General features: G+C 45.6%; 1 gene segment (V, D, J or C); it reads right to left on the bottom strand.

The window, feature by feature from the left end:
* Positions 1–336: 336 nt before the first annotated feature.
* Positions 337–681, bottom strand: LOC115457327. The segment is given in 1 exon segment: positions 337–681. A coding segment is annotated over 1 exon segment (345 nt).
* Between the last annotated feature and the right edge of the window lie 17,734 nt (positions 682–18,415).

Genomic DNA, 18,415 nt, shown 5'->3' with positions numbered 1-18,415 from the left:
TTAGACTCTGGAACTCATTGATGGAGAAGGTAGTGACGGCAGCTGGCCTTGCTGAGTTTAAAGGGGGTCTGGACAGATTCCTGAAGGAAAAGTCCATTGATCGTTATTACATTTTGGGTTTTCGCCAGGTTCTGGGGCCTGGATTGGCCGCTGTCGGAGACAGAGTGCTGGACCTTTGGTCTTTTTCCCAGCGTGGCAGTGCTTATGTACTATGTACATTAACTTGTTAGTGCACATTAAAGGCTGAGACCCATAGATTCTATGAGTGTCTTGGCCATAGATGCATAAACATCTGAGTCCACTGCCAAAAAAACAAGGGAGGGTGAACGTGAGTGTTCATTTTTCTAGGTTTTTGAACAAGATAAAGCTCATAGTGTAGCACTGTGAGTCACTGGTACAGTAATACACTGCCGTGTCTGTAGCTGTCAGTCTGTCTATCTGCAGAAGTGCAGTCGAGCCCCTTGTAGAAGGAGTCACTCTTCCCCGGAAATCACCATTGATGTAGGTGGTGTAACCGGTCCTAAAAGCTGCTATCCACACCAGACCTTTTCCAGAGAGCTGTCTTATCCAGCTCATGTGGTGAGCATTAATATCATAGCCAGAAACAGCGCATTCTAAGACCAAGGATGTGCCTGGCTGGGCTAACTCGTTACTTTTCTGCTGCAGGACAATTTGCGCCATAGTACCTTTGTGGAAAAAAAAGAATAAAACTACATTACTTAACTGCGACAGCAAGATTATTTAGACATACAATCTTTTCAAAAGTGAAAGAGAATGATTTCACTCACAAAGCGAATATGACAGAATACAAACACAAGTTAATAATTTCATGCTGGTGAAAGAAAACCCTTCTCGCCTTTCGTAAAGGTGTTTCCAGAGCGTTGTAGTGGGCAAACATCAAGGACATTCCCTTACATAATGTTCAAAGAGTGGATTTATTTGCATGCCATGTAAAAGATCGTGAGAACTCATTGTGGAAAATGATTGTTCTGTTTTGAGGTTATATTTGTTTACGCAAACTCTTTTTGCATAGCCAATTTATTGAATCATGTTTATTTTCCCCACGGATTCCTGAATAAATATAGAACCATTTAGCGTGTTCTCCATCCAATCAATTCAGAAAGCAGTCATTTTTCGTGATATTCACAACGAACGTACAGGTGATAAATTTGCATGTACTGACTCCATTGTATGCAAATCCATCTGATGCATATTCATTGTGTGTATCCTAAAGACCCGATTGGCTAGGTGTCCCCTGAGGACTAGGTTGAGAACTGCTAGTTTAATGTCTATTGAGTCCTTTTACTAAGCTGTAATAAAAGTTGGTCTTAGCTCATCCTTATGTAGCTTTCCCCCATGCTCTAAGGACATTTTTACCACGGGAAATGGTCAATTTTCAATTTTCTCTATTAATGGCCATGCACTAATATTACTATAAACAGGGCTTTTTTTGAGGGGCTACTTGGGGGTACTAAGTACCGGCACCTTTTCCATTGTCTGCTAAAATTGACCCATGGTCCTCATATTATAATGAAAGAGCTCAGATTCTATATACAAATTCTGCCTTGCCATAGATCCTGCGAGTGGTTGCAGGGGGCCTGGTCATTGTGGGGTGGGTCCCTCAGTGATCACCCCACCCCTGATGGGTGGCCTGGCATTTGAGTACTGGCACCTTTTTTGCTAGAAAAAACACACTGTCTATAAAGTACTTGCAAGTAAAATCCAATTTGCTAAAAGTAAAAATAAAAGGTGGAAAAAGGACTTCAGTGGCTTAGGTCACGTCCAAACAATATCTTGCTTCTTCATCAGCCCTCTAAAAAACCTCCCATGGAATTATTCTTACATTTATAATTTTTTATCATTTTTGTCTCATTTTTTTCAATATTTTGATCAATATTCAATCATGTTCAATCGGGTACTTGTCTGAAACATAAGCTGCCTTTTCTAATACTATGCACCAGAATTACATTAAGGGGCCGTTTTATAAATCATGTATCTTATGCACGTCAATTTTGAGCTACTGCCTGGCTACCGTCCAGCTTATTTTCGAAGGAGAAGGGTGGCCGTCTTCTGACACAAATCGGGAGATGGGCGGTCTTCTCTCAGGTGCGGCCAAATCGGCATAATCGAAAACCGATTTTGGCCGTCCTCAACTGCTTTCCGTCGCAGGGACGGCCAAAGTTCCCGGGAGCATGTCGGCAGTGTACCGAAGGCGGGACGGGGGCATGGTTAAGAGATGGCTGGCCTCGGCCGATAATGGAAAAAAGAAGGCCGGCCCTGATGAGCATTTGGCCGACTTTACTTGGTCCCTTAAAAAGCTGGTGACCAGATGACCACCAGAGGGAATTGGGGATTTCCTCCCCTTACTATCCCAGTGGTCACCAACCCCCTCCCACACAAAAAAAATATATTAAAACACATTTTTTTGCCAGCCTCTATGCCAGCCTCAAATGTCATACCCAGCTCCATCACAGCACTATTCAGGCCCCTGGAGCAGTTTTTAGTGGGTACTGCAGTGCACGTCAGGCAGGCGGACCCAGGCCCATCCCCCACCTACCTGTTACACTTGTGATGGTAAATGGGAGCCCTCCAAAACCCACCTGAAACCCACTGTACCCACATCTAAGTTCTCCCCATTACCCTTTAAGGGCTAGTGTTGTACAGTAGTGGGTTTTGGGGGGCTCAGCACCCAAGATAAGGGAGCTATGCACCTGGGATCTATTTGTGAAGTCCACTGCAGTGCCCCCTAGGGTGCTCGGTTGGTGTCCTGGCATATGAGGGGGACCAGTGCACTACAAATTCTGGCTCCTCCCGTGACCAAATGGCTTGGATTGGGCCGGGTTTGAGATGGCCGCCATTAGTTTCCATTATCGGCGAAAACCAATGGCGGCCATCTCTAACACCGGCGATCTCTAAGGGCGGCCCAAATGTTGAGATTTGACGGCCCCAACCGTATTATCAAAACGAAAGATGGCCGGCCATCTTGTTTCGATAATATGGTCGGGTGTGCCGTTTTCCGGGGCCGGCTTTAGAGATGGCCGCCCATATAGATGGCTGGCCCCGTTCGATTATGCCCCTCCATATGTATTTTGCATTGTGGTGCACATAAATTCTAAGTCGCATAGTTGAAAAGGGGGTGTGGCCATGAGCAGGGTATGGGCGTTTCTAAAATCTATGTGCATTATTATAGAACACAACCACTCTGCACCTAATTTAGGCGTCAGGATTTACGCCAAGTAAAACATGGCCTAAATGGATGCGACCAAATTTGGTCACATGGAGAGGCACTCGGCTTATTCTAAATAACGCCCAGAAATTTAAGCCTATTCTATAAATGTAGTCATACTTTAGAGAATATTTTTTTTCCGGTGTGGAGTTTATTCTTATATCAATGTGGATATGTTCACCAGAATCTTTTGTTAATCCATTGTTCACATTTACATGGCTGGTCTTCCAAGAACGCCACGAATGCTCAACACACACGTTTTGCACCTAAGGTGCCCCTTAGTGATTTTTTTACCCTACCATGAAGATTGGTAATGTCTGACTGATGATATTACTCTCATCCATTCCTAAGAATTTTCCACATCTCATTCTTACTACAGAATCTCTTACTGACACGAATGTGTTTATGCTTCCGCATTGTGGGTTATCAAATTTATTGTCGGATTTACTAATTTGGATTAACATATTAAAGCACGATAATGCTGGCTAACACCAGCCCTAGTATTCTCGTTTGCTAACTTTTTGGTTAACTCAAATTAACATGTACTCATTCAGGACTCTTTAGCCCGGAGAAAAGGCGGCTGAGGGGTGATATGATAGAGGGCTACAAAATAATGAGTGGGGTAGAGCGGACAGATGTGAAGCGTTTGTTTACACTTTCTAACAATAATAGAACCAGGGGACACAAGATGGAAACTAGAATGTGGTAGGTTTAAAACTAATTGGAGAAAGTTTTTCTTCACTCAGCGCGTGGTTAGACTCTGGAACTCATTGATGGAGAAGGTAGTGATGGCAGCTGGCCTTGCTGAGTTTTTGCCAGGTTCTTGGGGCCTGGATTGGCCGCTGTCGGAGACAGAGTGCTGGACCTTTGGTCTTTTCCCAGCGTGGCAGTGCTTATGTACTATGTATATTAACTTGTTAGTGCACATTAAAGGCTGAGACCCATAGATTCTATGAGTGTCTTGGCCATAGATGCATAAACATCTGAGTCCACTGCCAAAAGAACAAGGGAGGATGAACGTGAGTGTTCATTTTTCTAGGTTTTTGAACAAGATAAAGCTCATAGTGTAGCACTGTGAGTCACTGGCACAGTAATACACTGCCGTGTCTGTAGCTGTCAGTCTGTCTATCTGCAGAAGTGCAGTCGAGCCCCTTGTAGAAGGAGTCACTCTTCCCCGGAAATCACCATTGATGTAGGTGGTGTAACCAGTCCTAAAAGCTGCTATCCACACCAGACCTTTTCCAGAGAGCTGTCTTATCCAGTACATGTGGCGAGCATTAATATCATAGCCAGAAACAGCACATTCTAAGACCAAGGATGTGCCTGGCTGGGCTAACTCGTTACTTTTCTGCTGCAGGACGATTTGCGCCATAGTACCTTTGTGAAAAAAAAAAGGATAAAACTACATTACTTAACTGCGACAGCAAGATTATTTAGACATACAATCTTTTCAAAAGTGAAAGAGAATGATTTCACTCACAAAGCGAATATGACAGAATACAAACACAAGCTAATAATTTCATGCTGGTGAAAGAAAATCCTTCTCGCCTTTTCGTAAAGGTGTTTCCAGAGCGTTGTAGTGGGCAAACATCAAGGACATTCCCTTACATAGTGTTCAAAGAGTGGATTTATTTGCATGCCATGTAAAAGATCGTGAGAACTCATTGTGGAAAATGATTGTTCTGTTTTGAAGTTATATTTGTTTACGCAAACCTTTTTTGCATAGCCAATTTATTGAATCATGTTTCCCCCCCCCCCCACCCCCACAGATTCCTGAATAAATATAGAATCATTTAGCGCATTCTCCCATTCAAATATTGTGTTTCCATCCAATCAATTCAGAACCAGAGTATGCAAATCAGCAAAGGGTCCTTTTTCAGCCTAACCCAGGGATCTTCAATTCGCACCCAACCAGTCAGTTTTTCAGGATATTTACAACGAACACGTAGGTGATAACTTTCCATGTACTAACTCCATTGTATGCAAATCAATCTGATGCATATTCATTGTGTGTATCCTGAAGACCTGATTGGCTAGGTGTCCCCTGAGGACTAGGTTGAGAACTGCTAGTTTAATGTCTATGGAGTCCTTTTACTAAGCTGTAATACAAGTTGGTCTTAGCTTATCCTTATGTAGCTTTTCCCCATGCTCTAAGGTAATTTTTATGACGGGAAATGGTCAATTTTCAATTTTCTCTATTAATGGCCATGCACTAATATTACTATAAAGGCACCAGGACAGAGGCGTATCTGACCTTCAGCGGTAGGGGGGGCCAGAGCCAAGGTGAGGGGGCACAGTTTAGCCCCCCCTGGCGCCAGCGCCAGCGCTGCCACCCCCTGGCGCTGCCGCTGCCATCATCATTGCCGACAACCGCTGCCGCCGACCCTCTCGATGACCCTCTCGACCCCCCCCCCTGCCCGCTCGCTCGCTCGCTGTCGCCTACCTGTTCTGGTGGGGGACCCCATCCCCAACCAGCCGAAGTCATCTTCCTTCCTTTCAGGTTTCTGAGTCTGATGTCCTGCACCTGAAAGGAAAGAAGAAGACTTCAGCTAGCGGGGGTTGGGGTCCCCCACCATCACAGGTAGCAGATGGCGACGGCAGGTTGACGGCGGGAGGGGGGGTTGAGAGGGTCATTGGTAGGGGGGTCCAGGGCCAAAGGCCCCATAGCAGCGACGCCCTTGCACCAGGATACACGACAGATCTCATCGACCTACCAACCAGAAACACCACAAAATCTACACGATCATACCTAAACCTCCACTACCCATGCAGCAAAGGACTCAAATACAAATACACCTATGCATCCAGCTTTTCCCACTTAAGCGCACAACTATGGAACGCACTGCCAAAAGCAGTAAAAACTATGCTCGACCACCTAAATTTCCGGAAAGCACTAAAAACAGGCCTGTTCAGAAGAGCATACCCCAACGACCCAACATAACAATACCGGTCACTTGTGACACAATATAACCAAAGACCGTAGCGGACATTACCTGATTCTTCCTCTCCTCTCCCTCTCTGAGTTCCCCCCAATTACCTACCATACATATACCTCACTCTACCACAATATCACTTTTGTATTCATTCATACCATGTATTTATTCAGACCAGAATCGGCTAACGCCGTTAACGGTAAAATGTAAGCCACATTGAGCCTGCAAAAAGGTGGGGAAATGTGGGATACAAATGTAACAAATAATAATAATAATAGTTTGGAGAAGAGACGGCTGAGGGGAGACATGATAGAGGTATATAAAATAATGAGTGGAGTGGAACAGGTAGATGTGAAGCGTCTGTTCACGCTTTCCAAAAATACTAGGACTAGGGGGCATGCGATGAAAATACAGTGTAGTAAATTTAAAACATTTTCTTCACCCAACACATAATTAAACTCTGGAATTCGTTGCCGGAGAGCGTGGTGAAGGCGGTTAGCTTGGCAGAATTTAAAAAGGGGTTAGATGGTTTCCTAAAGGACAAGTCCATAAACCGCTACTAAATGGACTTGGGAAAAATCCACAATTCCAGGAATGACATGTATAGAATGTTTGTACGTTTGGGAAGCTCACCAGGTGCCCTTGGCCTGGATTGGCCGCTGTCGTGGACAGGATGCTGGGCTCGATGGACCCTTGGTCTTTTCCCAGTGTGGCATTACTTATGTACTTATGTCCTCTACTTGGCTCACTTTTATTACATAGAGCAGTGATTTAACCTATTGTGATGTCATAGTGGCTCATTCCACCAATAAGAGCCAACCTCATTAGTGATGTCACAATGGCTTGATTGTATAGAATGTTTGTACGTTTGGGAAGCTCGCCAGGTGCCCTTGGCCTGGATTGGCCGCTGTCGTGGACAGGATGTTGGGCTCGATGGACCCTTGGTCTTTTCCCAGTGTGGCATTACTTATGTACTTATGTAATAAAGTGCTTGCAAGTAACATCCAATTTGCTAAAAGTAAAAATAAAAAGAGGAAAAAGGACTTCAGTGGCTTAGGTCACGTCCAAACAGTATCTTGGCCCTGCCCTGCTTCTTCATCAGTCCTCTAAAAAAAACCTCCCATGAAATTATTCTCACATTTATAATTTTTTATCATTTTTGTCTCATTTTTTCAATATTTTGATCAATATTCAATCATGTTCAATCGGGTACTTGTCTGAAACATAAGCTGCCTTTTTTAATACTATGCACCAGAATTACATTAAGGGGCCGTTTTACTAAGTCATGCATCCTATGCAAATTTGAGCTACTGCCCGGCTACCAGGGGGCTCATTTTCAAAGTGCTTTGAAAATGTGATAGAGGCTAGGTGGTAATTTCATTTTTTTTTACGTGCGTCCACGAAGCACGCTGGAAAGTTTCTGGGGCACAACGCTATCCGGGCGGTAATCTGAGTTGTATGCGCACAGACCATTACCACCCAGTTAATGCACAAGACTTTACTGCTAGGTCAACGGGTGGTGGTAAGGTCTCAGACCCGAAATGGACGCACAACAATTTTAATTGTGCCGAACATCCATTTTCGGCTGAGAAAAGCCTTTTTTTTGCAGGCGTGCTGAAAAACGGACCTGCGTGCATCCAATATACACCTCTACACCAGCGCGGGCCATTTTTCAGTGCACCTTAGTAAAAGGACCCCTTAGGTCCCTGTTTACTAAGCCATGTTATAGGCACGTTAACATTTTTAATGCATTTTTATTTATTTATTTATATCATTTATACCCCACATTTTACCAGCACTGACAGGCTCAAAACATTTAGGAAACAAACAGTAAAGTACAATACAGTGAAAGTGAAATATATGGCGTAAAGTTAGAGGTGCACGATAAAGTTATTGAGTTCACGAGATCTTTATAGGATTTGTAGTCCAGGGATCACGGATGCAGGACGGGATCTTTAGGGTAAGCTTGCCCAAATAAGTAGGTCTTGAGAGACTTCCTGAAAGTGAGATGATCTTGAGCCGTTTTTAACCGTCTGTTAACTGTGTACGCACCTACAGTATCCCTATAGTCGTCTAGACAGCGCACACTTTAATTGTAGGCGCGTTAAAAATGTTAATGCGTCTTAGTAAACAAGGTCCTTAGGATGTGTGACATGCTTCTTAAGGGGATGGGACGGCTTTCCTATGAGGAAAGGCTAAAGCGGCTGGAGCTCATCAGCTTGGAGAAAAGGCGGCTGAGGGGTGATATGATAGAGGTCTATAAAATAATGAGTGGAGTGGAAAAGATAGATGTGGAGCATCTGTTTACGCTTTCCAAAAATTCTAGGACAAGGGGGCATGTGATGAAACTAGAGTGCAGTAACTTTAAAACAAATACATTTCTTTACTCAGCACATAATTCGACTCTGGAATTCGCTGCCGGAGAATGTGGTTAAGGCGGTTAGCTTAGCAGAGTTTAAGAAAGGTTTGGACGGCTTCCTGAAGGAAAAGGCCATAGAATGTTATTAAATGGACAAAGGGAAATATCCACTATTCCTGGGACAAGCAGTACAAAATACTTTGCTCCGTGGATCTTGCCGGGTGATTGTGACCTGGATTGGCCACTGTCGGAGACAGGGTGCTGGGCTAGATGGACCTTTGGTCTGTCCCAGTGTGGCAGTGCTTATGTCTTATATCTTAAGTCTATCAAGATTCCAAAATCTGGCAATCATATTCTTCCTGCTTTTTAGATCATTTAGAGTATGTACATTTTAGAAAGATGCTTAAAACTGCTCTTTTTAAAGACCATCCAAGACAAAACATGGACAAGTTGATGGTCTGACGATGTTAACTAGAGTTGACATCGTATGTGACCAAAAAGGCCTCATAGAAGTATTGTCATATCTGGAATATAATGGCCTCATTCCGTGAGCACAGGTTGGACTCCAGATTTTCCTTCCTCTGGACTGAATTGCGTGCTACAATTTCCATCTAAAGAAACATGAATCGGAGTCAAATTTGCTTTACATGTCACAGAAAGCCACAAAAGTGAATAACAGAAGTGAGAAACTCTTGGTGGTTACAAAGACTCATAGATCTTTCATCTCACTTCCTGTGTTTAAACTGAGGGCATTGAAGCACTGGGTGATAATTCTGTTGTGGTCTAAACTCTAGTGTAAAGGAAATCAGTGTCTTCAGTACCGCAGTCCAACAGTGCCCTCTTTGGCAGTCAGTGTGTACTGCAACCCATACACATTACACAGCTGACATATCCCTCCGTTTACTACTACTGCTACTATAAATCATTTCTATAGCACTACCAGTCGTAGGCAGCGCTTCACAACCGAACATGAAGAAAAGACAGTCCCAGATCAAAAGAGCTTACAATCTAAATCAGGACGGACAGACAGGACCAATAAGGGGTAAGGGTAGGACAGAAAGAAGGACACATAGAGAAAGGGATTATTGAAGAGAGTAAGACAAGGTTACGAGCAAGTGACAAGTTAGGAGTCAAAAGCAGCAGCAAACAGGTAGGCCTTTAGCCCGGATTTGAAGGCGGCCAGGGATGGAGCTAGACGTAACGGCTCAGGAAGCTTACTCCTCACCGGCCTCCCACTCGGCCATCTATCCCCCCTTCAATCCGTTCAGAACGCTGCTGCACGTCTTATGTTCCGCCAAAACCGATATACTCATAACACCCCTCTCCTCAAATCACTTCATTGGCTTCCGATCAGATATCGCATACAATTCAAGCTCCTCCTCCTTACCTACAAGTGCACTCAGTCTGCGGCTCCTCACTACCTCTCCACCCTCATCTCCCCCTATGTTCCCGCCCGTAACCTCCGCTCACAGGACTCAGTACCCTTCTCCACCACTGCCAACTCCAGGCTCCGCTCATTCTGCCTTGCCTCACCCTATGCCTGGAACAATCTTCCTTCACCCATACGCCATGCCCCCTCCCTACCCATCTTCAAATCTCTGCTTAAAACTCACCTCTTCAATGCTGCCTTCGGCGCCTAACCGCTCGAGATAGATAGAATGCCCTAATCTATCCACCCTATCAGATTAACTGTTCACTCATCCTCTAGATTGTTCACTTGTCTTTAGATTGTTCTCTTGTCTTTTAGATTGTAAGCTCTTTGAGCAGGGACCGTCCTTCTATGTTTAAATTGTACAGCGCTGCGTAACCCTAGTAGCGCTTTAGAAATGCTAGTTAGTAGTAGTAGTAGTAAGCCTATTCCAGGCATAAGGTGCGGCGAGATAAAAGGAACGGAGTCTGAAGTTAGCGGTGGAGAAGAAGGGTACAGATAAGAGAGATTTACCCAGTGAACGGAGTTCCTGGGGAGGAATGTAGGGAGAGATGAGAGTGGAGAGGTACTGAGGAGCTGCAGAGTGAATGCACTTGTAAGTCAATAAGAGGAGTTTGAACTGTATGTGGAAACGGATAGGAAGCCAGTGAAGTGACTTCAGGAGAGGGCTGATATGGACATAACGACTTTTACAAAGCCATGCTAGCAGCTGCTGGTGCGGTAATGCTGACACAGCCCGTGCACTTTGAATGGGTAGCGCAGCTTTGTAAAAGGGGCGAGGTGGGGTAGGATGATATAGAGAGAGGTTTCCCTTCAACCTTTGTTTCATGCTATCAATTAGGCTGGCTGTTGAGTAGATTATTTATTTATTTTAACACATTTATATCCCACATTTTCCCCACTTAGTTGCAGGCTCAATGTGGCTTACACAATACCGTAGAGGCAGGCTCCGGTTCGGCAAAATACAAATATACAATATAGTATTAGGCATATAAGAAACATAAATAAAAGCAACAAAGAAATTAAGACGGGATGGTGATAAAAGTCCAATACGGTCCATAGTTTAGCTGTGTCACAGGAAGTAGAAAGTTAATTTGGGTCAGGGGGGGTAGGCGTTCTTAAACAAGTTAGTTTTCAGTGGCTTCCTGAAGTTAAGATGGTTGTGGATAGATTTCACGGTTTGGGGCAAAGCGTTCCACAGTTGTGTACTTATGTAAGAAAAGCTGGATGCATAAGTTGATTTGTATCTAAGTCCATTGCAGTCTGGGTAATGCAAATTTAAGTAAGTTCGGGATTCACTGGTGCTGTTTCTGGGTGGTAGACTTATAAGGTTCAACATATATCCAGGAACTTTGCCGTAAATAATCCTGTGGACCAGGGTGCAAACCTTGAAGGCAATACTACTACTTACTCACTTCTATAGCGCTATAAGGCATACGCAGCGCTGTACACTATACACAAAAAGACAGTCCCTGCTCAAAGAGCTTACAATCTAAGTAAGACAGGTAAACAGACAGAACAATTAAGAGGTAAGGGAAATAAAGAGGTGGGGTACAGGGCACATAGGTAGTGGTTAGGAGTTAAAAGCAGTGTCAAAGAGGTGGGCTTTTAGCCTGGCCTTGAAAACGGCCAAAGACGGGGCTAGACGCACAGGCTCTGGAAGTCGATTCCAGGCGTGAGGTGCAGCGAGATAAAAGGAACGGAGTCCCTTTGGAATTAGTAGTAGAGGAGAAGGGGACAGACAAGAGAGATTTATCTACAGAACGGAGTACCCGAGGGGGGGCGTAGGGAGAGACAAGAGTGGAGAGATACTGGGAGCGGCAGAGTTAATGCACTTATAGGTCAGTAAGAGAAGTTTGAATTGAATGCGGAAACGGATAGGGAGCCAGTGAAGTGACTTGAGGAGAGGGCTAATGTGAGCATAGCGACTCTGGCGGAAAATGAGTCACGCAGCAGAGTTTTGTACTGATTGAAGAGGAAAGAGATGGCTAAGTGGGAGGCCAGTGAGAAGCAGGTTGCAATAATCGAGGCGAGAGGTGACAAGAGTGTGGATAAGGGTTCTGGTAGAGTGCTCAGAGAGGAAGGGACGGATTTTGCTGATGTTAAAGAGAAAGAAACGACAGGTTTTGGCAATCTGCTGAATGTATGCCTTGGTGGGAAGCCAATGCAATTTTTCACGAAGGGCTTTGGCACTTTCATTACTCTCAGACATGAGAGACTTTCCAATGAGTTAACCATTCTTTAAAATGCAATCAAATGTTGGTGCAGCCACTTTCGATATCATTGCTATGATTATTTATTGATATTGGTAGCGATACTATTTTATTATTATCATTATCAAAACCACTGCGTCCTGTGCTCTATGGTCCATGTAGAAAGGGTCAATTGATTAATTAATGCATTCTTTTGTCCCACAATTATCCAGAACAAGTTTCTGCTCATTGTTGTGTTGTAATTATAGTAGCAGATATTTTGTGCCAACAACCAGATGTTTCAGGGCTGTTTGTGGTTTCAGTTTTCAGTAGCAAGTGTTCAAGGTCGTTATGTCCCGAGTGTGTGTGTCCATAGTTACGTCTTGAAGAGATAGATGTTTAACATGGATTGATGGCTTAAAGAGGCAGGTTTAAATGTTATATTTTCGAAACGTATGTGAAGATAGGGGGAATTTGATATGACTGTAGGGTTCAGGTTTGTTTGAAAATAAAAGAGGTCACCCTACCCAAATTCTAAGTTTCATGGGACTTCTCTAGCTGTATTCCTACTGTTGGGGGGGAGGGGCATCAATACTATGCTTTCAGTTTGGAAGTCCTGAAGAACCTGCCTGCCTCTCGTGATTGAAAATGTGATATTAATGCAGCACCCCTTGCTGGCAGGAATGAGGTTGAAGGACTCCTGCACAGCTTAGAGTGACCATTGGTTCTCACCAGGGAGTAAAAAACATTTCAAAGTAGGCTACTTGGGAGAACTCATTCTATCAGAATCACAGGAGTTGTTGCCTTAATCAGTTTAAACCCTTTTGAATGGATTGGCACATTGCCTGGATCTGACCTGCTAAATAACCTCTTGCACCAACAGTTCACTAATGAAATGGGCAATAATTGCCTTAGAAATCGACTGGCAGTGGTGGTGAAGTAGCACCCTCTTGTGGACAAAGTGCAGATTTTTTTCCACTTCATTTTAAATCCAGATCCAGATGTGCCCTTGAGTGGAACTGACTCATGATCAGTGGCGTTCCTAGGTCGGCTGCCACCCGGAGTGGATCGCCGCTGCGCACCCCCCCCCTGGGTGCAGCGGCGTCCGTCCGTCCCCCCAGGGTGCAGCACGACCCCCCCCCCCCCCCGGTGCAATGGCACCCCCCTCCTCTGTGCATCAAGCCCTCCCCCGGTGCAATGACACCCCCCTCCCTGGCGCATCAAGCCCCCCCCTCCCCACGGGTGCATTCTTGGCTGCTGGAGGGTGCAGAGAGCAGCCGCGTGCCTGTCGGCTCCACTGGCTCCCTGTTTCCTCTGCCCCGGAACAGGAAGTAACCTGTTTTGGGGCAGAGGGAGCAGGGAACCAGTGGAGCCGACAGGCGTGCGGCTGCTCTCTGCACCCTCCAGCAGCGTGCACCTGGGGCGGACCGCCCCCACTGCCCTGCCCTTGCTACACCACTGCTCCTGATCACCTCTTGTGGTTTGTCTGTATTATATGTGCATTGTGTGTCCCCAACATGGCGAGAGGGGGGGGAGGCATGACTTGGCCTGGCATTGCTGTCCGAACCTGCCCAGCATCAGCCCCAAGGAAACTGAGAACTAAGTGACTTGCCCAGGGTCACAAGGAGCCATATGGGATTTGAACGTAGACTTTCTGGATCCCAACCTACTGCCCGAACCATTAGGCCACTCCTCCCCTCCTTGATTTCAAATAGTTGTGAGGAAATATAAATCCTGAAAACGTAATTCATTGTTAGAGACCTATTGCAAAGCCCTGGCAGGCTAATTTTGAAAAACAGTCACAAAACAGGTTGACTGGTATGTTCAGCAGAACCAGAGATTGTGTTCACTCAGCTGAGCAGGTCACATGATCCCTGTTAGGGTGAGAGTTTCTAAGGGGACGAGGGAGTAAGAGAAAAGGGAGCCTGGAGGTGGCCTGAAACCAGTGGTGTGCTGGAGCGGGCTCTCACGGGCTCGCGAGAGCCGTTTGTTAAGTTTTTAAGAAGTTTTGGGAGCCGGTTGTTAAAGTAGGCCTCCCCATGGCTACTTTAACAGCTGACTCCCAAAATGTAGGCTTGGGCCCCCTCCTGAATTCTCTTTTACTTTGCTGGCAGTGATGCTGGCCCCACCAGCCAAGTAAATAGACTGCTGCTGCTCCCTGCTCCTTGTTTCTGACTCTGAGCATCAGGCTGGGACTTTTCATGCAAGCGTAAGAAGGTTCCATCATGCTGCTCAGAGCCAGAAACAAGCAGCAGAGAATGGTGGCAGTCCATTTATTGGCTGGTGGGGCTCGGCAAAGGTGTGCCTAGCGTGCCCGCACAAGGGAGGGGAGAGAGAGAGGCATGTATTCCCCCCCCCAAAAAAAGAATTTCAGGGCCGGCTATGCCCGGAAAGAGAGCCCGTTGTTAAAACTTTACCAGCACACCCCTGCCTGAAACCCAGCTGGAGTGAAAACACACAGAGTTAAAGCCAGGGATTTGGAGTCTACCAAGCTTTCGAGACAGCGTGGGACAGGCATGTAGGATCCTTTAGGAAAGGAAGAGTTGGTGGTTACTGAGGATGGGCAGACTGGATGGTCCATTTGGCCCTTATCTGCCATCGTGTGCAATATTTCTCTGTAGACCTGCTTTTCCCACTACCCAGAAGCTATTATTGTGACAGAATGTAGCAGGTCACTACTGGTTTTGCTAGAAGGAACAAACCAGAACACATTCAGCAATCTCTTTTGTTTGTTTCTGGTCTTGCTGTGCTGGCAGTCACTGCTTGTTAAATAAACCCTATGTCCCGCCATTCCTTGTAGGCCATTATTTAGGTATGAGAGACACATGTCAGAAGACTGGGCTGCCTGACCTCATAGATACCAAGTTACCTTGTTCCATGCTGGAGATTTTGAGACAACCCTAGATTTCTGAACATCTCATCCTGGGGCAGAACTGATTTCAACGGGAGAATCAGGCACAAGAAACACCACACTGTTTTAGGATATAAGTTCAAACCCAAGACTGGACAAAAATCCTCCAGCCTGAAACTGGGTAACTTGGAGGGGCATAATCGAACGGCGCCAGCCGAACCGTATTATCGAAAAAAGATAGCCGACTATCTTTTGTTTCGATAATACGGTTGGAGCCGGCCAAATCTCAGCATTTGGGCCGGCTTTAGAGATGGCCGGCATCAGTTTCCGGCGATAATGGAAACTAATGCCGGCGATCTCAAACCCGGCCAAATGCAAGCCATGTGGTCGTGGGAGGAGCCAGCATTTGTAGTGCACTGGCCCCCCTGACATGCCAGGACACCAACTGGGCACCCTAGGGGGCACTGCAGTGGACTTCACAAATTGCTCCCAGGTGCATAACCCCCTTACCTTGGGTGATGAGCCCCCCCAAATCCCCCCAAAACCCACTCTCCACAACTCTACACCACTACCGTAGCCCTTAGGGATGAAGGGGGGCACCTACATGTGGGTACAGTGGGTTTGGGGGGGTTTTGGAGGGCTTAACATTAACCACCACAAGTGTAACAGGTAGGGGGGAATGGGCCTGGGTCCACCTGCCTGAAGTGCACTGCACCCACTAAAAACTGCTCCAGGGACCTGCATACTGCTGTCATGGAGCTGGGTATGACATTTGAGGCTGGCATAGAGGCTAGTAAAAAAAATGTTTTTTCATTCTGTTTTGGGTGGGAGGGGGTTGGTGACCACTGGGGGAGTAAGGGGAGGTGATCCCCGATTCCCTCCGGTGGTCATCTGGTCAATTGGGGCGCTTTTTTGAGGCTTGGTCCTAAAAATAAATGGACCAAGTGAAGCCGGCGAAATGCTCGACAGAGCCGGCCTTCTTTTTTGCATTATCGGCCGATGCCGGCCATCTCATAACCACGCCCCTGTCCCGCTTTCCATACCCTTCCGAAACGCCCCCTTTAACTTTGGCCGGCTCTGCGACGGAAAGCAGTTGGAGCCAGCCAAAATCGGCTTTCCATTATACCGATTTGGCCGGGTTCAGGAGATGGCCGGCCATCTCCCGATTTGAAAACGAGCAGGTTGGTATCTCTGTGACCTGCACTGCACCACAATTCCATTTAAAACTGCAGTTAATCTGACTCATTTGTTCCAAATATTGTGGGTCTTTTTATCAAACTGCGTTATGTAGCAATATGTATTCATGTACATTATGTACTTCAGCTCTTATTATTTGCAATGGAGCCAATATATATTGTGATAAAATCACATCCAGGACAGTGGGATTAAGGCAGTGTCAGTTTGAAATACAAGTCCCAGAAGGCATTGCAGGCAAGGAGCCAGGGGGTGAGATGAGGAACCCGGACTGGACTCCTAGCTGCAATGGGGGAAGACATGGGTGTAAGCTGGCAGGATGTGTAGATTGGCTGCCACTAGGGGGAAAGAGAGATAGGAAACCCTGTGTGCAGGAGTTCATCATTAGCCTAATACTCAACTCAGCTGGTGTGGGGGAAGCTAGTGGAAGGAGAATGAATGGTTGTGAGAGCAGAAGCCAGGGATTGATTAGGCAGGTGGGAAGAAGTCTCAGGAGTTCAGTTCAGGAGGAGAGAAGCAGTTGCAGGCTGAAAATCCTTGGGCAAGAGAGGTCCCTAAAGTACTGAAGCAGGCTGAAATCCCTTGGGTGTGAGGAAGGTCCTAAAATAGTGAAACCTCCTGAAAGTAAAGGCTGCTTTGTGATTTAACTGGGATGATGAACTGATTGAACTGTTTGTCTTGGGAATTGAACTACTTTTTATTGTGCACTGGGTAAAGAACACAGACTGAAGCTGTGAGCCTGTATTGAGTCCTGGTAGGTGCTGGCAGCCTACTGCTTAAAGGGGAGTATTTGCCACACACTTTCAGGTGGCTTATATGTGTTTAAGATTGAAGGTGAATGCTGCTGTTGGAACTGTGTATCAGGTCTACTAGAAACCTGCATGGAATAAAAGCCTTAAGATTGAAGTTGCTGGTGGACATTTGTTTTCTTGACTGTACCAGGAGCCTGTGGCTGAAGAAGATTGTTCTATCCTTGGCTGCACCTAGAGGTACCTGGTTACAATATATATATACTGTATATAATGAGCATAGCCAGAAACTATGTCTGGCTGTTGGCAAGAGGCAGGATGCTCAGGTTCCAGGATTGTGATGTTCTTGCAGAAACTTTAAAACACTTGAGGTAACCCTAACATTCATCCCATTGAAAAGCACTCAGACCACTGGCCCCATCAGATCATCATCTCTATCTCTCTATATAAAACACACCTCCAATATTCTAATGAAGCCTCCATAAGTCCCAACATTCTAAATCTGTGGTGGTGTAGATCAAAGTTTGCCCATGAGTGTTTACCCTGCCCTCGCGTCTTGCAGGCAGACAGGCGGCCAGCCTGAACGTCGGAGGGAGACAGCCAGCCAGCCACCCAACCAACCATACGACCAGCCAGCCAGCCAACACACTCTCACACAGACAGCCTCACTCTCTGTCACACACACACGCACATTCACTCTGTCTCTCTCTCTCTCACACAGTCACTATCACACACACTCTCTCAAACGTACACACTATGATGAAAACCTTGCTAGCACCCATTTCATTGGTCTCAGAAACGGGCCTTTTTTACTAGTATGAACATAATAGTTGCAGTACTGTTTCAGACCAAAGGTCCATCTAGCCCAGTATCTTGTTTACAACAGTGACACTCAGGGCCACAATTACCTGGCAGAATCCCCAAAAGTAGCAAGATCCCATGCTACTTACCTCCAGGGATAAGCAATGGCTTTCCCAAGGTCTACCTTAAATAATAGTTTATGGATTTATTTTCCAGGAATGTTTTCAAATCTTTTATAAAAATACAGCTACATTAATTGCTTATACCACACTCTCTGGCAACAAGTTCCATGGGATGTGATGACATACATCCCAAGATAGTGAAGGAGCTTAGAGAGATTTAAGCAGGCCCTGTAAATGATACGTTTAATAGAGCCTTGAAGACTGAAGAAGTTCCATAGAATTAGAGAAATGCTGATGTGGTCCTTCATCACAAAGGTAGTAGCAGAGAAGAGGTGGGAAGCTAGGTGAGCCCTAGCTTGATGGTGGGAAAGGTAATGGAGATGCAGTTGAAGGAAAGGATAGTCAACTTTCTACAATCAAATGGGTTACAAGATCCAAGGCAACATGGTTTTACCAAAGGAAAATTGTAACAACTGAATCAGATTGATTTCTTTTACTAGGTGGCAACAGACCTGGGTTGAGGGTATGTGCTAGATGTGGTCTCCTTAGATTTCAGCAG

The sequence above is a fragment of the Microcaecilia unicolor genome, chromosome 14, assembly GCF_901765095.1.
Source record: "Microcaecilia unicolor chromosome 14, aMicUni1.1, whole genome shotgun sequence".
Taxonomy (NCBI): Eukaryota; Metazoa; Chordata; class Amphibia; order Gymnophiona; family Siphonopidae; genus Microcaecilia; species Microcaecilia unicolor.
This window is presented reverse-complemented; position numbering and strand designations above follow the sequence as displayed.